Source organism: Hydra viridissima, unplaced genomic scaffold, assembly GCF_058129835.1.
Source record: "Hydra viridissima isolate aposymbiotic clone 2 unplaced genomic scaffold, HvirCarnegie_v1 scaffold_10, whole genome shotgun sequence".
NCBI lineage: Eukaryota > Metazoa > Cnidaria > Hydrozoa > Anthoathecata > Hydridae > Hydra > Hydra viridissima.
In genome coordinates this window covers 14,376,852-14,400,784 of record NW_028324309.1, presented here as the reverse complement: position 1 = coordinate 14,400,784, position 23,933 = coordinate 14,376,852, and the positions used below count along the sequence as shown (strand labels likewise).

At 28.9% G+C, this 23,933-nt stretch overlaps 3 protein-coding genes and 1 pseudogene across 3 annotated transcripts in view; 1 reads left to right on the top strand and 3 right to left on the bottom strand.

Annotated features, from left to right (window-relative positions):
* Positions 1 to 23,933, bottom strand: part of LOC145181174 (procollagen galactosyltransferase 1-like) — a 381,403-nt gene that overhangs the window by 33,477 nt on the left and 323,993 nt on the right. The window lies entirely within an intron of this gene.
* LOC145181173 (glycogen [starch] synthase, muscle-like) overlaps positions 1 to 23,933 on the bottom strand; it is a 361,885-nt gene that overhangs the window by 13,959 nt on the left and 323,993 nt on the right. The window contains exons 2-11 of the mRNA XM_090101242.1: positions 7,703 to 7,894; positions 7,482 to 7,589; positions 7,309 to 7,382; positions 7,182 to 7,220; positions 6,933 to 7,085; positions 5,090 to 5,272; positions 4,966 to 4,980; positions 4,607 to 4,736; positions 1,384 to 1,423; positions 1,181 to 1,258 (exon numbers count right to left, since the gene is read on the bottom strand). Of these exons, the coding sequence (XP_089957368.1) occupies positions 1,181 to 1,258; positions 1,384 to 1,423; positions 4,607 to 4,736; positions 4,966 to 4,980; positions 5,090 to 5,272; positions 6,933 to 7,085; positions 7,182 to 7,220; positions 7,309 to 7,382; positions 7,482 to 7,589; positions 7,703 to 7,769 (887 nt within the window). The 5' untranslated portion in view covers positions 7,770 to 7,894. The remainder of the gene's footprint in view (positions 1 to 1,180; positions 1,259 to 1,383; positions 1,424 to 4,606; positions 4,737 to 4,965; positions 4,981 to 5,089; positions 5,273 to 6,932; positions 7,086 to 7,181; positions 7,221 to 7,308; positions 7,383 to 7,481; positions 7,590 to 7,702; positions 7,895 to 23,933) is intronic.
* On the bottom strand, positions 13,512 to 22,372 carry LOC145181180 (zeta-crystallin-like). Its single transcript, XM_090101259.1, has 7 exons — positions 22,302 to 22,372; positions 21,675 to 21,806; positions 21,366 to 21,518; positions 15,616 to 15,779; positions 14,549 to 14,600; positions 14,220 to 14,465; positions 13,512 to 14,118 (listed from the first exon to the last, which is right to left on the bottom strand). The coding sequence occupies exons 2-7, from the start codon at positions 21,762 to 21,764 to the stop codon at positions 13,858 to 13,860; spliced, it is 966 nt and encodes a 321-aa protein (XP_089957385.1). The 5' UTR covers positions 21,765 to 21,806; positions 22,302 to 22,372; the 3' UTR covers positions 13,512 to 13,857.
* Positions 17,217 to 19,607, top strand: LOC149883254 (uncharacterized; annotated as a pseudogene).

The window sequence follows — 23,933 nt, the reverse complement described above, 5'->3', positions numbered from 1 at the left end:
AAAAGAAATGAAGAAGGGTGGACGTGGATTAACCGACTGCAAAGTCTCAGCAGAAGGTGACATATGTGTGGTCAGGTGGATGGACAATGGAGCTGTCACTCTTGCCTCCAGCTTTGTTGGAATCGAAGAAATGGGCACAGTAAGAAGGTGGAGTGAAAGCAAAAAGGAATATATTCAAGTGGACAGACCCAAATGTGTAAAAGTCTACAATGAAAACATGGGGGGAGTGGACAAAATGGACTTCCTCATTGCTTTGTATAGGATAAAGGCGAAAACTAAGAAGTGGCCTGTACGCATGATTTTTCACTTCGTGGATTTTGCCCTTGTCAATTCATGGCTTGAGTATCAAGACATTGAAATACAAAATGGTACTCCAAAAAGTCAAAGTTTGGATCTCCTCAATTTCAGAAATGAGATTGCTGCCACACTAGTGAAAGCCCACTTGACAACACCAATTGCTTGCCGACCAGTTGGAAGGCCAAGAATTACTGCAACAGCACCAATCACAGATTCAGGTGATTTGTCAACATCAACATCTTCTGTGGTTACACCTCCTCCAAAGCGGGCAAGACCGGCAGAAAGACCAGCCGTGGAGATCCGCTATGACCGGTTTGACCATTTCCCTGTCTGCATCAAGGAACTGGGTCAGCGCTGCAAATTTGAAGGATGCAATGGTCGCAGCAGAGTCAAATGCATCAAGTGTAATCTATTTCTTTGTTGCACTGGTGATAAAAACTGTTTTCAATTATTTCACATGAAATAATTCGTTGGTAAAAAACTGAAAAACATTTTGTTCTTTTTTTGTATTGATTTGGTAATGTTGTGAGGTAACTACATGACATAAATATTTTTATATCTTTAAAAGAAAGGTTAAAAAATGAACTATTGATTTGTTTCAGCTTTTTGAGTTTTTTTGTAAGGATTTCTTTGGATATAATATTGTCTACAAAAACCTTTACAGCAAGATTGATACACGCTGTGTACAAATGTACACATGTCCTATTTTGAATAATTGATGAAATATTTTAACAAAACTTTACATACCCCATAAGGAGGCCTAGTACATTATTTTTATTTAAAAAAAAATTTTTTTAAACACATTCCATGTGCCCGTGTACGAAGGGGTTAAAACATCACAAAAAAAGTTTTGAGATTTCTTATGTTTAAACTAAAATCTTACCCATAGAAATGACCTCGAACAAACTCATGTATCCTCTCTTTTGATAACGCATGTAGATTCTGAAACTCATGAAGAGCCCTTAAAGGGGAAAGAACCAAAAATAAATAATTTATTAGAGTCCCACAGAAATCAATTAATATTACTCTAATATAAAAGCTAAAAGAATAGTAGGATCTTAAAAAAAAGTAAAAAGTGCAACTTACGTGTATTTAATAATATTTAAACCATTAGGGGTGATAACATCTAAGATACCAAAAACAAAATTTAAAAAATGCAAACAGCATTTCACTGTGCTCCCCTGTGACCCTTAGCGTAAATTATGGTTTAACCCAATTTTCGGCTGGCTATTATTATTATTGGGTTTAAAAAGGAGTTTTTAAAATAGTTTTTAAAACTTTAACTGCTTAGCACAAAAAATATTGATTTACTTTATTAAAATATCTATTTTTAAAAATGACATCATTTATGCAAGTTTTTTGTCAAACAATCCAAATAAAAAATAAAAAGTATTATTTCCACAGTACAATTTACCAAAAATGACCATTAAATGTGTCATTCTTACCAAAATGGCTGAAATAATTTTTATTTAGCACTGGAGGTTTTTTTATTTTTGGAAAACAGACACTTTAAATTATCCATATTACATTCAAAACATGATTTGAAGAGAGTATGATAGAGAAAGATTTTTTGTTCTAGTTCTTTTAAAATATTTTTATTACATGCACTGGTACACTTTGCATTAAGTGAAAAAATATACAAATAAATGATTACATTAATTAAATATTTCAAATGGATCATTGTCACATCACACTCAATAGGTCATACGAAAATAATGATATCTGAGGAGAATAAATAAAATTTTAACAGTACATGTAATAAAAATATGTTAAAGCAACATAGGATTTTTTAAAAAATAACTTAGGCTTTAATAAAATTTTCATTGATAACCCATATGGTAACTTTTTTGTATCATCTAGAATCTTTGATGCTAAAAAAAAATCACATCATAAATTGAATCAAATTAAGCTTTAGCATTCCAACCAACTGCAACATGTAAATGTAGTTACATTTTAATTGCTGCAAATTAGTTTTTAAATTTTTAAAATTTCTTCCTAAAGTAAAATTATACAACAGTATTTAGGAAATCCAGGCAGTTCTGTGGAAAAAAAAAACGGCAGAAAGTTTAAACACGATATGTGCATGCAGCTTGGAGATATATGGTAAATGGACTAACAAAGTTTTAAAAATCACTCCTGGTATTGAAAAGTATATTCAAAACCTAATATGGAGAGAGTGTGATGTGGAGAAGGAATGCTGTCCAAAGGTTATGTGATCATCATGCTCAACAAAAACTTTTATGTTTTAAACAGAGCAGAAACACAAAAAATTGGGAAGTGGATAGCTAAAATATCACAGGTATTAATTACAGAATGAAGGAATGTTTTAAAAATAGTGTAAAACAAAAGTTATGCTTTGTATCTATGTTTTTGTTACTTATATTAAAAAGATGTAAAAATAGAAAAGTATTTATTTTCAAAAAATTAAAACTTTATACTTTTAGATTCTGAACATAGAATATGAAGTATATTTTAATTATGTAATAAAGTTTATACTTTTATTACAGAATAACCAAAATTTACCACATTTAGCATTTTTATGTTTTTATTAAGATTGATTGACAAAAATTAAAAAGAACAGTGAACATTGAACAAAAGGTAACTGAGCTTGTTCTAATCAATCATGGAAACACAGAAAGTAACATCAAACTGCAGAAAATATGTTGTCAGTGCTTTTCAGTTATTAATAAGTATATTTGTACATCAATAATTTAAGAGCGCTTACTATGAAGTAGTTGTTTAACCGGTAAATGAATAATGGTACCTATTATGCATATTTTTAAATTTAAGGACAGGGAATAACTTATTTTTGCTGCAAAAGCCAAGCTGTTGACAATCTTATTAGCCATTCAGAAGCATTTGGACATGCATGTAATGAACAAATAGCTTCAAATGCTTAAATTTGGCCATTAATTTTGAAGCAGTCCTTTGCATTTTAATCTCAAACTTTCTAAAAACAAATATTTTTCCAGAAAATAATTTAATGGTTTTTTTACTTTTTCAGGACTCCTCAAAGATTAAATGAACAGAGAAAATATCAAAATTTTCACCACCTTTAATACTTTGTTGTTGGAAGGCCAGGTCCTTTGAAGTCATAATTGAACTCTCAAACACGTTAAACTTATCCAAAAGAAAAACAAAGATTCTTTACAGCAACTTGTGTGGAAACCTTGGTAAAAATATGCTTGATACCAATATAACGCTTCAAATGGAAAGGTTAGATGTTCTTTGTCAGAATTCTATGATGTCAAAACTGAAACATTTGTCAGGAGATCAAAAGTTAACTCATAGTCTAGTGTTTGTTACGAATACATCAGATCTTATTCTTTACATGATGAAAGAGAGAAGATTAGATCCTTGCTCCAGTATAGCTAGAATTTTTGTAGATTCAGAACAGGGATTTTTAAAATGTATTTTAAATATTTTTGATCCTTTGGACAAACATTCAAGCTCAACAGGAGTTGATGATGCTGGTGTAAGAAGATCTAACTACAAGTTCTTCTGAATGACAGCATTGAATATCAATTAAATATAAGCTGGAAAGTTCATATACTTATATGCCATCTTTATCCTTTCCTCTAACATAATAAATATGGTTTGGGTGTGTATGCTGAATAAGCAGGAGAGAGTGCACACCACCAAATATGGAAGAGGTATAAATGGCGGTTAGGACATAATGACTATGCAACATAGCTGAAGAATAGTGTTGTAGAATTTGGAAAAAAAAATTTAAAATAAAATTTTATTTTGTTACCTTTAGATTTTAAATATAGATGTAATACTATAATATAGCATTTATATTATAGTATTGCATCAGTAAAAAATTTGAGACTAAATTAACATCTTCTCATGGAGGGTCATAAGGGTCTCAAAAGATCTGGTCATGATTTTTATAGATGTTTTAGTAAAGTAAATCAATATTTTTTATGATTTGACATTAAGATTTTAAAAACAATTTAAAAACTCCTTTTAAACCCAATGATAGTAACCAGCCAAAAAAAATTGAACTAAACCATAATTTACCCTGAGTATCACAGGAAAACACAGTGATTTAAAAATAAAAATATTTATCCATTTCATTTTGTTATATTAGTGTACAATACTTTTTTAAAAAGCACAATTTTAATACATTACAATAGAATAATTTTTATACATTACAATAGAAAAAAAATTTTTAATTTCAATTTTTTGGTTCAACAAAGTTAAAAAATGTTAAACAAAAAAACAAATTTAAATTTAAGATCGATTTACTTTTCATACTTAAAACTTAAATTTAAATGCAGGATCAACTTTAAGTACGAAAACTCACCTGGTCTTCTCTTGAGCAAATGCTCAGATTCATCTGCAGTTATTTGGGAAACTGTAGTGAAAACATGAGCCAATGTAGCTGCACTTCGTTCCAGACAATATCGATGGTAAATTTGACGGTTACCAGCTTCCTAAAACAAATATTTATAATCAGTAATGACTGAAAAGTTTAATTGATAAAACACATTAATAAGGGCACATTTATAAGGGGAATAACAAACATAAAAGTTTACTTGGTATTAATTGATAATGACAGCAATAATAATCTTTTGTAAAAAAAATTCAAAAACTTTACTTATAGGAAAACTATAAATCAAAATAAAAACAATTTAAATAAAATATAGTTTTAAAAATACTTACAGTATCACAGTCGAACTAAAAAAAAAAAAAAGTTCAATTAAAAAAAAATGTAGTTGAATTAAAACAATAGTTACATCGATTTTAAAAAAAGCATGAACCTGTTTCATTTTCAAGAAAAAAATACCTTGTCTAAATTATTGTAAAAATCAATGCTTCCAGCACAGAGATATCTCCCTAGAAGTGTAGCATGAGTTGTAAAGACTGTAGAAATATCAAGGTGTCGAGTACGTGAAAATATCAGTCCAATGCCTGCCATCCACTCATGAAAGTGAGCTGTCATCAATACTTCTTGATTGATAAAACGGAACTATAAGGTTAATAGCTTAGCCTTGATTTGTAAACAACTTATCTTATACATAATTTATCTGAATGCAAAGTTATCAAAAAATTATCTTGCTTTAACAGCAGAAGCTTGAGCAATGACTTTTTAAACAGGAAAACTTTATAATACAATGTAAAAACTAAAAAACAGGTGAAAAATAATTATGATCAGAACTGCAATAAGGTTTTTTCCAGTTATAATCATGAATATTTTACATCCAGCCTTTGTCTGTTAAAATTCTAATTGTGTTGATTTTTTGTGTTTAAAAATACAAGTTAAAAATATTCTTGTATTATCATTTACTGTTGGTTTTTAAGTAATGCTAGCACTCCCTAAAAAACCAATAGTTAGTGATAATACTAGAATACTTTTATCCTAGCATCATCACTTACTATAAACAAAGCAAAAGTCTTGGTTTTATCAATATTTCAAATCAAAACCCCAATAAAACTTTCATACTTTTGAAAAAGGTTTAGCCGTTTGGAGTTTGGACATTCATATATATCAGAATGAACTATCAAATCATAATCATAAATCACATTGAGTTATAATCATCAATCATAAAGTGAATCTTTCAATTATCCAAAGCTTTGGTAGTTTTTATTTTTATAGTTTTTTCTTTTTCATAAGTAGTATAATAAATAAAAAATATTTTTTAATATTATTATTTTTTGGTTCTGGAGAAAATTCAGTTTTTTTTACATTTTCTTTTTTTTTCTATTATCTCAATGCCTGAGGTGTGTGTGTGTGTGTGTGTGTGTGTGTGTGTGTGTGTGTGTGTGTGTGTGTGTGTGTGTGTGTGTTTACATATATATATAAATATATAAATATATATATATATATATATATATATATATATATATATATATATATATATATATATATATATATATATATATATATATATATATGCATATCTAACATTTTATATATACTTTTACAGTAAGCTACTTTTAAAACAAGGCTTACTTTTTAAAGTGAATTTTCTTAAAACTTATATACACCAGTAAACATATTAACCCTTTATGGGCCCTTATTGTCATATGAAAACAAAAGAAAAAAGGTGTACCTCAAAACCTGGTCTTTTATATATCCCCATGTAAGACCAATGTTGTCAAATGACAACAATTATTTTTAGGAAAAAAAAATTTATTTGGACTTTTTTTATTAGACCCTTAAGTTTTCTGAAAATATTATTTTTTGAAAAAAAGTATATTTTTTAATTCGGCCCATAAAAGGTTAATTTGTTTGGATTTGTTTGGTAGATTTTGCAATTTTGATATTTAAGCATTTTAATCACAAAAACTTTTTTTTTTTTTTTTTTTTTGTATTTTTTTTTTGTTTTAAAATTTGAAATTACAAAGATGTATTTATTTTTGGGCTTTAAAAGAAAATTATTTTGTAAACTTAAAGCACTTTGTCACTTTTTAACATTTGAAAGAAGTAAATATTTAGCCAGAATAATAAACCAGAGCAATAATAAGGTTTGAATGTTCAACTATTAGAAATGTTCAGCACAAGAAAAGAAGACTCTGATTGCTACTGACGAAAGAAAAAAAACGAACCATTTAGTTAAATGTTATACAAACTTACTGTTTTTTTCAAAACAATTTCCAAAAAAGGTTTAACCATATCAACCACATACCTTTCCAAGAAACCATGCCACTAACCCACCAAAAACTAGACAATCTAATGTTTCTGTATCTGCATCAGGTATCCCTATTGTTGCACATTCCCACAATTCCTTTCTCCAAGTATTTAGCCACTTTTTACCACTGCTCAGGTCAAACAAAATGACCTAAACAATTAATTAGAACTGCTTTAAAAAAAAAAAAAAAAAAAAGATTGGTTTGGAGTTTTTGAACTGATAGCTTTTTTTTAAAAAGAAACTTACCTTTGGAGTTCCATCAATCAGCCATCGACCATAAGTAATCTAGATAAAATTATACAATGAAAAAAATCTTTTCTGGGAGACTGAAAAAAAGTATTATAAAAATTTTCTCATAATAGATACTAGTTACCTTAATTCCTTCATCTTCCATTGATCGAATTACATCTTTGACAACTTGATAATCAGGTTCTATAACTTCAACTTCTAAAAGAAAATTAAAATTAAAAAGTTTTTTTGGGTTTTAAAACATTAAAGTAAAAAATGCTTTGTTCTTGTAGAACATATGCCCTCACAAAAATATACCAGTATGACATTGGTTTTGATTTAATGGGCCCAATAAAAAATAGTCATCTCCAAGTTCCTCGACTGTCACTCCTGCTTTTGTGCGAATCACAGTATAAATACCACCAACTAAAAAAAAAAGAAAAAATCTCCCATAGTTATCTACATTCAATGATGCACTAACCAAAATTATTCAAAAGTTTTATAAATCACTTTTTGATTAAAATATGAAAATTTTTTACCTTTATTAACTACTTCCCATGCTACTTCAAACACAAATCCAAAATCATGGCGACTGTGCTCATCCATCAATGAAGCTTTTGTTTTCACTTATTGTTGCTATTAAATTTTTTTTTTTGTATTTTGGTTTTTTTCTATATATTCAAAATATTTTATTTCAACCTCTTAGATCAAAGTTCTAATCCATAGTTCAACTAAGACCAAGAAACAATTAAATATCAAAATTATAGACAATCTTGTTAACATCACCTAAGGTAAGCAAAACCATAGGTAACTGCTATATATTTTTTTTAATTTTATATAAAAACTAAACTAAGCTATCAAATTACTCTACATCTTAAAAATTTACAATAAATGTAATATTAACAAAATCTTTAGTTTAGAATTCTGATTTTGGAAACAAAAAAGAGAAAGAGAGACTTTAAAACATTTTGCACACCAAATTACCTAAAAAAAACCAATAAAACTAATTTATATTACAAAAGACTTTAAAAATGGACATTTTTTAAAGCTGTAAACCATTTAACAAGGAGAATTTACATTAAAAAATTCTAAAAAAAAAAATGACATGTTTTATGACATACTTATAAAACTTATAAAACAGAAATGTAATGGTAACCTTAGTCTAAATTCTTAAAGCATTTTTATTTTTAATATTAATTAGGTTTTTCACTAGCAGAATATAAAAAGCCTCTTCAAAGAGATTTATTAACAATGCAACCTACAAATATAGAGAATAAATTTATAAGTTCTATGATTTATAATAGAAAAATAAAACACAAAATAAAAAAAACGTCTCTCAAGAATAAATGGTTATACAGCTAAAAGTCTTTTTAATTGCTGATTTGAATAAACTACTTGAAATAAAAATATGAAAGAGAAAATTTGATCTTGTTTATTAAAAAAACATTGGTTTTAAATAAACATAAAATAAACTCTTCCAAAACAGAGAAAACTGTAAATGCTTTTCAATAAGAATCAATCATCGTCACAAATCTTTTAAACTTCTGTTTATTTTAGAATGGTTTTATTGCTGATTAAAAAAGAGGTACCTTTTAAATTTTTATTTTGAATTAATACATAATACACAGAGATAATGTTAACATACAGATATTATAAAAATTATATTTATTAATTATATATTTAATATACATATATACATACATGATTTTTATACAGATGTATATGTTTATTGAATGTATATATATTTAAAACTTACTTACTAGCAATAAAAATTGCTTAAATTTCAGTAAGTTTATATGAGAGTTTTTAGACTTTAATGACTTATCCCCATTCAGTTTTTCATATATTGACATTTACTTAACATACTGGAGAAACCTTTTTTTGCTTCAATTTAATCACATAAGTTAGTGAAAATGAGCACTTAACTATTAAATAAAGTTTGAAGTAATGAGTGGTAACACTATTGTATACATTAGTAAACATAGGACAAGCAAAAATATATTACCTCTTATACCAAACTACAAGCTTTATAATAAAAGCATGGGCTTATAAAATTTTCATACTGTATTGCATATTATTTGCTTGGCATCTGTAATATTATGTACAATATTAACGTTGCCATACACGTACAGGAAAATATTTCTTTTTGAAAATTATAATTTTAAATCACAATACATGCTTTACATTTATAATAATATGCTCACAGGTCTTTCAATGATGCCTATATCACCTTTTGAAATCTAATTTTTAAAATTTATGATGTAGAATTAGTTGGATAACACTTACTATACATCTTATTCAACAAGCAAATGAATATACAAAACCATATTCCAATCGTTATAAACACCATATTTAATTTTTTTACAAACACTACTCCAGCAATAAAAAAGCATAGATAATCCTAGCATTATTTCTTTTTAACTATATGAACTCAATTTTTAAATGGACTCATTAGTTTCAGTATGTTACTGCAAAAAAATTACCGCCAGCATATTGTCTTGTCTCGCATTTTTCAAATGAAAACCTAACTTCCAAAATAAATCTTGCGTGTTAAAATGAGGTGTTTTATATTTGCAGACAAAAAGCCGGCTTAAAATTTAACACATATTACCTTGTTTCAAAAAAACTTTTGAAATTTTTAAGGTCTAGTCTTTTAAAGAGCGGTTTTAGATTAGATCTTTAATACTTAAATATGTTCTTTGCTTCTTGGCGCATTGCCGTAGCCAAGATTTTTAAAGGAGACTTCCATAATGCAACTTTTCCAGTTTATGATGACCATATAATTGTTTACCACGCAGCATGGTAATTGTGGGTGTGGCCGGAGGTGGTTAAAAAAAATCCTTTGGAACAGCAGTGATTTTTTTTTCCCACTTAAGACCATAAAAGAACAAATTGGCTTCAAAAGTGAACTGCGACTTTTTTCAACCTTCTTGTTAACGCAAACACAGCAGATAAAAATCAATTAATATTCTCTTTTTAGTTTGCTTTAAAAGCACCTGCTCTTGTTAGCTACATTTTTAAAAAAAGTTGTCCGAGTCAATAGGATCGAAAGCTTTATTTGCTTTTTTTTTTTTGTAACAAAAAGGGCGTGACGAGCAAAGATAGAAAAATGGCAATTGAATCACATGATGTTAAACAACAAAAGAGATTAACAAATTTTTTCATCGTGGTCTAAAAAACAAGTTACACTGCCATCTAAATGTAAAAGCTTTCGCTATAAAGATATTTTTGAATTTTTTTAATACATGACACGGAGGGAGGTGGGGCTGCAGTTTCAGCTTTTTAAAACAAACGTGCGTGCGTGCGTGCGTGCGTGCGTGCGTGTGTGCGTGCGTGCGTTACGTTGCAAGTTTACTTAATTTTTCTGTAAATTGAAGTTAGGTAATGCAATTATTAGCAAATGATTCCATTACTTTATTTTTGAACTTTTCATGTGCCTCGAATTTATGCGCTAGTGTTTTACATAAATGACGGACTTATTGTCATAGATTTGGAATTATCTAAATGAAAGATAAATTTTGAGATGAAGAGATTTTTAGCGCAAGATATTAGCGGTTTTAATGGAATCACCAATCTTTAAGATAGAAATCTTATAGAAATTGAGAAGAAATAATTCGTATATTGCTACACGTTTCTTTTTTTTGTAAGAAACGTGTTTATAAAAAACTAGTACTAGAAGCCCCAAAATCTTAAGAAACTTTTAGTACTAAGTTACTTTTCGATAAGAAACTTATTTTATTAAGAGTTCGAGGAATATTTCCTAATTTGCGTCTGGTCAGGGACAAACCTGAGGATTACATTACATTGAATGATATTGATGGAATTCAAATAATTTTATTTGACTGTAAAACATTTTACCTTACATGTTAACATGTTTTCAAATTGTATTTTATTTACTTTTTGTTTAAAGTTGTAAAAAAGTACCCTTAAAATAAGAAACTTTCTAGTACTAGCTCGTTTGCTTTGTGTCTTACAAAAAAAAAAAAAAAAAAAAAAAAGCATACGATTTGAAAAATTGGTTGTGGATAAAAAGTAAATTTTTTCAGTTCGTGGGTCGAAGGTGTTGCTATAGATAACAGCTTCTTTAGTTTGAGCATTTTGCTTGGTTTAAAAAATGTAATATTATAGATAGTTTTATAGGTAGAGCGCGATTAAGTTTAGTTTCTCGGAGTGAAATAAAATTTATCTTGCTGCAATATTTATTATCAATACAAATATCAGACAAATAATCTGACCACGAAGAGTGGTGTTTATCAACCTAAAACTTTTAAAGATCTAAAAGCTATGTTAAAGATTCTTTTTATAGTTCGAAGGTGAAATGAGAAAATGAAATCAAAGGAGAAATAAAACAAATCTTTGCTAAAACCAAGAATATGTCGCAAGTTTTTTCTTGCGCACCGGTTTCTGACAAATAATGCTTAGTCACTGCAGCAGCCTCTTTTACATTGTTTTCGTTTTCATAGTGTTTACTATTGTAGCTCTGAGTCAAGAGATTTTATTGGTGACGTATTTTGTTGACCCATTTATAATTGCATAAAGTATGATATAGACTTTTACGTAAAAAAAATTTTTTCTTTATTTTTTTAAATGTAAATACAAAACATAATTAAAAAGATTGGAATTAAGTTAATATAGATTATGTACAGATTACTTTTCGTAACTTTACATTTGTAATTTCTCAAGACGCAGAATCTTGACTTATTGCACGTTTCAAGAAAGCAACTTACGTTGAGGAAAAAATATTTTAGGTATCTATAGCAACGATATAATAAGAAATAACATCCGCCTGCCATAACGTTATTGACCCTTGTTCAACTAAGGCTATCCTATTCTTAAATCAAAAATATTTTTTATGTGTCTAGCTAATTTGAGGAGGGTAATGCTGTAATATTACTGGCAGTTAGCAATTCTAGTAAATTTTTCTTGTAAATTGTTAAGTACAAAAAAAAAATCAACTGTCTTTAATGCTTAAAAAACATGACAACTTCAAAATTTTAACAGTTTGTATGTAAATACCCTGTATATATTTAAATCTCTCCTACATTTAATTTGAGAAAAACGCATTTCACTTTACCGATGAGTTCCTCCAACCAATTTGAGTTAAAAACTGCGTCTTTACGAAAAAGTCCGTTAAAAAATTCACGTTCATATTTGAGACATTATTTTTAAAATACGCTAAATATTGAAATTTTTCTATAGATGAAGATATAGTACTGAAGACAAATCCTTTGCAACTGTCTTGGAATGCATCGCATATATTTTTTGCTGCTTCAATGGTCTGAACGTAAAAAGAACAACAATTCTCAACTGCTGACATGTTGCACAAAAAGTCTCCAAGAACTGTACTGTCTGCCTCCCTTATTTGCACATATGAAGGTCTGAGAGCGTCTTTAGGCCTATTAAGCAAATCTCTTGAATTGATAATATCTTTATGCATTAGAGAGTTTACTTCAGTAATGAAATTTTTACCGGGTTTTTCGTTCCGAACAAAATGAACACTTTTATTGTTTGTTGTCGATAAAGTTTCGTGATTTTTAACAACCTGTTTTTTTGTTTCTTTTTCGTATTCTTGTATTTGAAGATTTTTATGAAAACGCTTCACGTTCACAGGATCGAACGTTTCATAATGAATACCGATGACGAGACCGATTGCAGAGATCACTGAACATGTCACTAAGATTAGAATTACAGTCGGCAAGTTTCGTTTAATACCCGTTGATTTGTTTAGAAAATGCAGAGAAACCATCACATTGAGATTGTTTACACCACTTTTTGCAAGATAAATCAGCGTTTACTGATAAACAAAAAATGCGCAATAGCAGACTTTTGATTTTTTAAAGTCTTTTCTTCAAGTTTCTTAATTGTACATTCATATTATTTAAGTGCTCGCTCTAAATGAATAACGAATAAAGAATATTTAGTTAAATATTTACTGCGTTCGATTCAGCATCGGAAGCGTTTTTTGGAAAGATCGTAGTCGATTCAGCTTTTTTTAAAACCGATTAACAAGTGGAAACGACTCAAATTCAAATCTCACAGAGTTAAATGGATAGGAAAACCAACGTTCGCTTACATTCACTTGTGTAATTTTTAAAAGTTACATTTTTAAATTATGCAACAAAAGCGCAAAACCCCAATATGCTATACAAAATGACTTTAAACTATTGCAATCATCTCGTTTTTGTTTCTTTTTTCTTTCAAAAGAATCGTAGCTGATTAGTGTTGCAAGCATGATCGGTGGATATTTTAAGGAACGCGAGTTAGACATAAGGGGTCAGTTGAAGTGCTTTCATATCGCTTTTCTAGCTTATTGAATTTTTAATACTCTATAGTTATTCACCAATAGCATTTTTCATCATAAAATTTTTCATTTAAATAAAAAGAAATACAAAACAAAAAGAATTTCATATTTCGTCAATCATTAACAGATTAAGTCAAAATCCACAAACGCACTTTGGAGATGTCCATTTTTTAAAAACTGCGATAAGTTTCAGTCACTCGAGCAGTCACAACGAATTGTCATTACTGTACAGCGAGACACAGATTTGAAAGAATTTTATAAAAAGACTAATTCGTCATATTTGTTAGAACATTCCGAAGATGACAAAAGAACGAGATTGTTACAGTGTTCAAGATCTGTAAATTCGAAGAGGGAAGACAATTTGGAAAAAAAACATTTTTTTGAATCACTTGATTAGCTTACTTTTAAGACAATTTGGCCCTGGGTCCCACTATTTTCAATTATCTCTTTATGTGCATCTTTAGCATTCTCTAAATCGTATGTTTTCCATAGCACTGGTTTCAACCAACCATCTTCAATGCCTTTTTTAACAAAATTAATATTATCTCGCTTTTCAGTATCTGTACTTTTAAGTAGCATAACACCAGTGATGATACACTCTGAAGTCATAATTACACGGGGATTAATAACAATAGGTCCACGACTGCCAACAACCTAAAAAGGTATCAGTAAAAGATATAGAGATCAGAAAAGTTAAAAAAAATTTTCTGAAAAGAACCACAATTAAGAAACTACAGCAAAATAAAGAAACTCACAACAATAGATCCACCAACACCAATAATGCTTATATCGTTACTCAAGTTTACATTTGCCAACATTTCTAAAATTACATCAATGCGCCCTTCGTTTTCCACAACATCTTTTACATAACCTTCCTTATGGTGGTTGTAGATACTTTCAACACCTTGAGATTTTAAAAGATTAATACCATTTGTAGAACCAGCTGTAGCAACAACTTTAACTCCCAACGATTGACATATTTGCACAGCCGCATTTCCAACCTTTAAAAATTATACTTAAGGTTTTAGTCAGTGAAAGAAATCACCTGGCTTAGCATATATAGACATGCACACAACAAACTTACTCCACCAGTAGCACCATGAACCATCACTTTCATACCATGCTTTATACTGGCTCTTATACAAAAAGCATACACAAAATTCATAATTTTTTCATGCAAAAATGAAGCAAAAATGATTAAAAAAAGTATGCTATCATTAAAAATCTATCATTATCTATTGCTAATGATCTATTGCTGTTAATCATCAACTATCTTTTATTATCAAATATCAATGATCAAATTATTAACAAGTATCAATGATCTGTTATAATAATAATAATAATAATAATAATAATAATAATAATAATAATAATAATAATAATAATAATAATAATAATAATAATAATAGTAATAATAATAATAATAATAATAATAATAATAATAATAATAATAATAATAATAATAATAATAATAATTATTATTATTATTATTATTATTATTATCCTTATCATTATTATTATTATTATCATTATTATTATCCTTATCATTATCATTATCATTATCATTATCATTATCATCATCATCATCATCATTATTATTATTATTTATTATTATTATTATTATTATTATTATTATTATTATTATTATTATTATTATTATTATTATTATTATTATTATTATTATTATTATTATTATTATTATTATTATTATTATTATTATTATTATTATCATTATTATTATTATTATTATTATTATTATTATTATTATTATTATTATTATTATTATTATTATTATTATTATTATTATTATTATTATTATTATTATTATTATTATTATTATTATTATTATTATTACTATTCATATTATTATTATTACTGTTACTACTAAATTAATGCACCTCGACAAACTTGTTTTTTCTGATACAAATTTCTGAGTTTACAGGAAAAAAAAGACAGTGCAGTAAAAACTATAGTTCTGAGAAAACCCTTATAAAATTGCACAACTAAAAAACTCAAAACTTGTTGTGTAACATTACATTTAAACCTTTTTAAAAAAATGTTTTAAAAAAAGCTGCATAAGGTTATATTATAATAAGCAATTTATAATTCTCTGATAGCCTATAATAGCAATATAAGAAAATCAAAGAATACTTTTGAAATAAAGCCCTAGCAGCAGTAAGATAGGGTACACCTAGCATTGCACCTTCCTCAAATGACATTTTTTCTGATAACTGACACACATCATCTTCATTACAAAGGCAGTACTCAGCATAAGATCCAGTTAGGCTGCCAGAAAACCAAACAGAGTCACCTTCCTAAATTTTAAATAAAAACTTACGCACACACAGATATATATATACATATACATATATATATATATACATATATATATATATATATATATGGTTTTTGTAAATTTTTATTACATAAAACTGACTAATAATATATTTTACATTGAAAATGTATAAAAAATATAATTTTTATAAAACATAATTTTTTTAAACATAAATTATAAATTCTATAACGTAATTACAAATTAATATTGCTTTTTTGAAAAAATCTCTATTGTCCTAACTTCCGTGAGCAGCAGTGTGTGTGTGTGTGTGTGTGTGTGTGTGTGTGTGTGTGTGTATATATATATATATATATATAGTATGATGGTCCAAAAAATTAAGTTGAAGCCAGAGAGGTCAGAACACTCTCACCAAATCGTGAACCACCCAAATATATATATATATATATATATATATATATATATATATATATATATATATATATATATATATATATATATATATATATATATATATATATATATATATATATATATATATTAGGGTAGGTCAATTTTACCATTTTTTTGGATATCAAAATGAGTAATGTTGCAGTTACTGTAACTAGGGTATAACAACAACTCCACCAAATTTCAGGAATATTGTATTAAAAATGGCTTGCGGATTTGTATTTAAAGTTTTCAATTATGCCCTAAATTTGTAAGTTTCTAAAATATTTGGAATTTCAATCTTTGAATTTTTAAATTCCAAACAAGTATCTTGTTTCAAAATATCTCATTTTGAATATATAATGCAACCAATAAAAATGTTTGTTAAGTTACAGCAGCCATATAAATTTAGCGCATCTGGCGATTGTTAAATGAATAAACAGAAAAATATAAATAGTAAACAAAAACTTCAACAAGAATTACAAATATTAACAACGATAAAAAAATGCTGAAAGTTATAGTTACACCCAGGCTTCTATGGGAAAGACGTGCGATCACACTCTAATCTTGACCACGCATACAATATTTAGTTAGGACAACTTGCCCACGGCTTCATTTACTTTTTGAAATGTTCTCAAAACTTTTTAAGAGCCGTGGCCAAGTTGTCACAAATAAATATTTTATGCTTGGTCAAGATTAGAGTGCAATCGCTCGTCTTTCCTGACCAAGTCTGGTTACACCTATAACACAAAAAATAAGTGGAAAGAAGTATGGTGGTGGTCCATGTGAATTATTAATTACAAAGCCAAGTACTTACAGACAGGTTATTCAATACTACTACTATCTTATTCATGTAAAGCCAACTGCTGAAAAAAGAAGTTACTGATCAAATTAACAATAATTTAAAGTCAATTTGGGCTGCAGTGAATCCTAATCTATCTCTAATAACTGACAAATCTATTGCTAGGAAGGTAAAGGATCTTCTCATTCTAGTGAAAAACATTAATCGCAAGCATGGTAGAGCAAGTACCAAACAAAATCTTGATGCAAATTTCGATAAGCTTTTCAATATTTCTGCTTGTTCTTACTAATTGGATACGCTACTTTGCAGTGATAGAAAAGTATCATGCAATAAAGCGAATTGCTCAGAAGAACATATTATATGTATTTGCCCTCAAAACGCAAAAGTAACTCTTGAAGATAGAGTTTGTCTTCAAGATCAGAGGCAGAAAACTGGTCCAAAAGGAGCTTATCAACTTTCTTTAGTTGATAAAGTAGCTTTCAAAAGAAACAAGAGGATTGATAATGAGTGACAACAAATATCTCAAAGGGCAGTTGATAAAGCAGAATCTCTCATACAACAAACAATGTCATCTAGCTGTTCAACTGAAACTGAGGTAAACTTATTGTAACTTTATTGATATATTTTAAGTACACGCAATTTTTGTATGCTGCAATTTCTTTCAGGAAGAAGCTGAATGGCAACCAATTAAGAAATTTCTTGGAGACTACAACTTAATTAAACTTCCCAGGTTTGCTATGGAATTAGTTAGAAATGAGTGTTCGCTTAACTTAGGTGCAGCTCTTGCAAATGCTTTACTAAATGACATTAAACATATTTTGAAAAAAGATATTGATATCAATCACATCTTGATTGACAAGTGCAAATTAGATAGGGCTAAAGCACAAGTAAAGATACTTAGTGAAGGTAAAGATCTAGAAAAAAAAATCAGTTAATTTGGCCTTGGTGTGGATAGCAAACTTGATAAGACCACTCGAACCTCTTGCATAATAAACTCACTTGAAGGGGAGTTCCTCAAAAAATCTATTGAACCTGAACATCACCTCACATTTACTTATGAAGATGGAAAATCTACTGGAACCTATTTGACTCATAGAACAATTCCTATTATTGGCGCAACTGGTTTTGGACTTGCAAAAAAGACATTCAGTGTTTTACAAGAATTTAACAGTGTTGAAAGTATTCAGGCAGTTCTTCTTGATAATACTGCTATCAATACTGGCTCAATAAGTGGTTTAGTGGTAAAACTTGAAGAGTTATTAAAACGAAAACTGCACCTCATTGGGTGCGCGCTACATCAAAATGAACTTCCTTTAAGGGCTCTATTTAAAAAAGTAGATGGTGTAACATCTGGACCAGGATACTTTAGTGGCCTCCTTGGCAAAAGATGAGCTGAAAATATTCAGGATTCACATTAAGTTTTGTTTGAACCTATTATAAATCCTATAGCTGATGGGTATATTCCAAAAGAAGTACTGAAAGACCTTAGTAGTGATCAAAGACTTTTATTTGAGTATTGCAAAGGAGTAGGGTCTGGTAAAGTTGCTGATAAATGGGCTGCTTATAAAATTAGTCCACTTAACGATGCAAGGTGGTTAACTCTAGCTATTCGCATTCTCTGTTTATATACAAGAGACAATCAACCAAACCAGTCTTTAAAAAAACTAGTCTACTTTATTGTTCAAGTTTATGCTCCAGCATGGTTTGAAATAAAGACATCATCCAAGCTGCACAACTCTCCTTGTTTTCTTTTTTCTGCTATCATTCAACTAAATATTCTCCCATTTAATGATGTGATACATATTGTGAAGCAGAACATTAAAAATAACACATTCTGCCTAAGAACAGAAAACATTCTCTATGCCATGATCAAAGATGATGACAACAAGATCGGAAATCATGGTTTTCAATCAATACTGACTCTTAGATATCTTTTTTAATTGTTAAATTGACTTAGTAACTAAAAAAAATTATCTTATTATTCTTTTAAACACATTGATAACGCAGTATTGATCACAATTTTATATTTACAGAATGAACTTGACCAGTTTTCAAAATGAATTGAAAAAGACTCCTGTAATAAATTTTAATGCCAATCACTGGTATGAGTTGATAGACCTCACTGCTCCAGACATTACGGAACCTCCTACGATGCAACTTTTTACAATTCAAGAAATTCAATACTTCATAGACAATTCTGTTATGCCAGATATTCCAGACTTCCAATCTCACTCCCTGAGTGTAAAGCGAACTGTTAGGCTAGTATCGGAAGCATCCCATTACGTTTACGGGTTTGATAATCGACACAGTTGCATCTTGACAAAATTGCTTAGCAGAAAGATGTGTCAAGCATATATGTTAAAAGGATATTATTCCCAATCATATTATGATATTTTTGAATAAATTCAAAAAGTTACTAAATTAGATAAACAACTTTTTATAAATTTAGAATCATAAATTGTAAAAAAGGTGTTTAGAAAACTTTTTAAAATATTCTCACAATTGAAAATTTTAATTTCCGCTTATCGCGCTTTTTATAGCGTTTTTTGTACAATCCCAATAATCTTTAAAATTAAATCCACAAACCATTTTTTATCGAAAATCGCTGAAATTTTTTTAGGTATCTCATTTCAACTACCTCCAACTACTGCAACATTATGCAATGGGCTGGGGTAAAATCGACCTACCCTAATATATATATATATATATATATATATATATATATATATATATATATATATATATATATATATATATATATATATATATATTTGGGTGGTACACATCCATATGGAAAAAAATTAAGTTGAAGCTAGAAACCTGGGCAACCTCTTGGATTACTAGACCTATCAATAGTATAATTTAGGCAAAATTTCAAATGATTTTTCTAACCAGAAGTTGATGCTTTAAGAACTGTTTTTTCGCTTTGTGCCTATAAATCAAACTCAAATCAATTGAATTCTCAATGATACAACACAGATGTTATTTTGTGTGACATGAACAAAACATGGTGATTTTTTAACAACTTTTTAAGCAACTTTTTCAACTGAAAACTCTTTAAACAGACTAGTGAGACTATACTAAGAGTTCACTGTTTGTAACATCTCATCAAAAACATTATCACATCTCAGCAAAACATCATCATCAGTGACCAGTGATATTCAATGTGTAGCTTGTTACTTGTTTTTTGTAATATTCTCTGCATTAGAAACAGCAACAACTCCATCAATAGCAGACTTCTTTGTAGTGGGGGATAACATTATGATTTATTTCAACCACTTGAAGGAACTGCTTCCTCAATTGTTTGTGAAGAGTCAATTAAAGTCTTCTAATAACTTTACACCCCCTGTCAGTTTTTCACAAATAAATTCCTAGGAACCTCTTGACAGCAATGATTATTTCACAATCAACTGATTCATATCTTTCCAGTTTGATCCACACCATTAGGCCTGTACTGGAGCCTCAATGATAAGTGGAGCTTTTGCCCAAACCTCACTATAAAGAAGAAGTACAAAACTACACGAACTGATCAATCTGACTATCTTCCTTTGTGAGAACCAATCATGCTGATCATGAAAGAGGTACACTTTGATGGCAGTTTGGCCATCCAGCATGCATGATGAATTGGTCCAGAAGCTCTCCAGTAAACTGTTGATGGTGGACTGCCAAGGAAAGCCATTGGTACCTTGATGAGTTCTTGATAGTATCTTTGATCTCTGTGAGTTTTTTCAGTGTAGCCCTTGAGAGATGCAAGAATTGTCAATAAAAGGCTTCAAAATTTGTCATCTTTTACACCTCTCCAAGCAGTTTTAAATCTTTTGAAGGTTGAAATTTATGGAGAATATGATAGCTCACAGCACAAGGTGAATATTTTAGCCAAAATAATTCCATCACATGATGAAGGCAGCTAAGTATAGGAGCTCTTTACCAATTTTTCAAGTTAAATGCATAAGCTATAAAATTATATTACTTAAATATACATATGTAAGCACATAATATATAGCTATTATGATAATAACTGCATTTTTAAAACAGAAAAACATAATTTGCAAGATGGATATTTAAAAATTAAATGATTCACCAACATAAGTTGTACCAATCCTTACGGTTAATTGGACTAAATACATAATGTATCATTTAACACAACTTTCAATTTAAAAAAGAGCTGAAATTTTATATGAATAAAACCTTAGATAGGCCTAACCTAAATTTGGTGAGAGTGTTCTGACCTTTTTTGGACCACCATACTATATATATATATATATATATATATATATATATATATATATATATATATATATATATATATATATATATATATATATATATATATATATATATATATATATAATTTGAGTTATAATTTGAGTTACTAACTTTGACTTTGGTTACATCATCACCTATCTGATGTACAACTCCTGCACCATCTTTTCCAGGTATGTATGGTAGTTTAGGACTAGCTATATGATTACCCTCTCTGATATATGTATCAACGGGATTCACTCCAGCTGCTTTTACATTTACCAGTATCTGTAAGAGGAAGAATATTTTATTTTAAATCCAGATCATGCATGAAAATGAAAAGGTATATGTCATAAAATGTTTTCATCTTTTAGTCAAAAAGTTTAATTCATAAACTATAAAATTATATGTATAAAAAAAAAGAGATCAATTAAAAGGTTTTACCTGTTTACTTGAAGGCACAGGTATAGGTAAATTATGCAAGAGTTTTAACACCTGTGGCCCACCAAATTCTGCTACATGAATTCCGCGCATAATTGATTTTATGTAAAACTTTTAAGGCTCGTAGAACAAAACCTAAGATAATTAAAAATACTACGTGATTATATTGGAAGTACCGCGGATAAATCTACTCTATAGCATTTTCAACTATTCAATATTCAATACTATAACAACATTAGAGATCTATATAGATCTTTAATGTTGCTATATATAGAACATATGTTCTAGTAGAAAACGACGCTAAATTTAAAAGCAGAGATTTGTTAGAACCCAATGAAGGTCACGCTTGAAAGAAACATTTTTAAAAAAAGCGCTTTCCAGGACAACCGTCTCTGACGAGAGGTAACTATTATATTTTTAAGCCTTAAAAGTAACAAAAAATTAAATTATTCCAAAAGACGATTAGGACAGTTTTGTAGAGCAGAAAGAGCTCTATCGAATGAATATTTACACTTTGTCAAACAGAAACAAATCGTTGTAAAATAAAATAAAATATAAAAACGCTACGAATATATTCCCCAACCCAATATATACAATATAAGTTCGGCTGCCTTAAAGAGTATTTGTTACCTCTTCTTTTTCTGAATTTTCAGTTCTGGATATCATTTTAAAATATTCTGTTTGAGTCATGTAGAAGACACGAAGTGTGACATTGAAATCTATGGGGGATATTTTTGGGCATACGAGGCTAACAAACTAGATCGCGGTTAGCAAATAAAAAATAGAAAAACTTTCTAAATTCTAACTAATAATTTTTTTTATAATAATAAAATATCAATTAAAATCTTTTTAAGTTAACATTCTTGTTATTAAAAACAAACAAAATAATAAATTTTATGCTAGCTATGTTTCCATACCAGCCAATTTGAACAATCTGCACCAATTAGTCCTTAAAGCAACGAGAACGTAGTGGGGTCAAATTTATAAAATTTACACCTTCGTACCAATAAGATTTTCCTGAGAACGTAAAGTTTATAATACCACGAAAATATCTTTGCGATTTAAAACAAAACCACGAAATTTCCTTGTGAGTGTAAGGGAAAATCACAAATTCTTAATTACGCACGCCAAGGTTTTCAAACAACGACAAAAGGGTTTAACAAAGGTCGCGCGGTTTATGAAAAGGTACTCAATGGTAAAAACGGAGTTAAGAAAGATGATTTATTATGCAGCAGTTGCATAATAAATCATCTTTCATTATAGAAGCTTGAAATTTGTAAATCTTATGAGAGTATAAGAAAATTAACAAAATGTTAAAAGCAGGTCAGTTAAAGTATTGCCCTTTTATCAGTATTGTAAGGTTTATCTAATTGAAGTTGTTCAACAGACTTATGAGTTCCAGAAGATAGTCTTTGATATTCACTTTTAGTAATATTCCTACGCAAAGTTCTTAAAAGTAAATTTACCCAAGAACTAGATTACAGGATTGGGTACCTTATCGTTAACCACACCACAAATTTAGCACCGTTTTGATTTTTTTTTCGTGAAGTAAGAGAAAGTGCGCAGAAATACTTACGTATTTGGTTTATAACCTCGACTCCAGAACGCAAAATTTATCATAAATAAAATTAAACAACTTTTACTTTTGAAAACTAGTTTTTTGATTGCTCTAATAAGAAGAGTCGAAAAGAGTTTAAAAAATTAAAATTTGAAATAAAAAGCAAAACAAAAAACAGCGAGGACCAAGATATCAAAGCAATAAAAAAACAAACAAATAAATAACAAGGTGTTACGTAAGTAACTAGGGAATGGATTAAACTACAGTGTCATGGTGCCCATGTCGTAACAGGGAGCAGGTCAAACAGGCAAACAGCCTGTATTTTTAAGGTGGGAGATTGAAAAAAGAAGGACAATTGGTGCCTCCAAGAATATATCCGCAAGCGGTTCTTCAGAAAACTTTTATTATATAGTGAGAGTAGTCATTACCCTTTGTTTTCATCCGTAAAGTAAAGTGCAGAAGCCATTTTCATCCTATTTTTACTGTTGGGGCACCAAAGTTTGCCGTTGGTACCACAGACCGTAATTAGAGGTCTGCTTGGTTTACAGAAAACACGAGTGTGAAAACCCTCCCTCTTTGAACCCACCAACGTACTAGTTTTAAAAAAGTTATCCGAGAATCTATCAACCCGTGCAGTGAATCTATCAACCCGTGCAGTGAGTATGCAATCTATTCCTAACATGTGTAAGCTCAATCTTAAATCA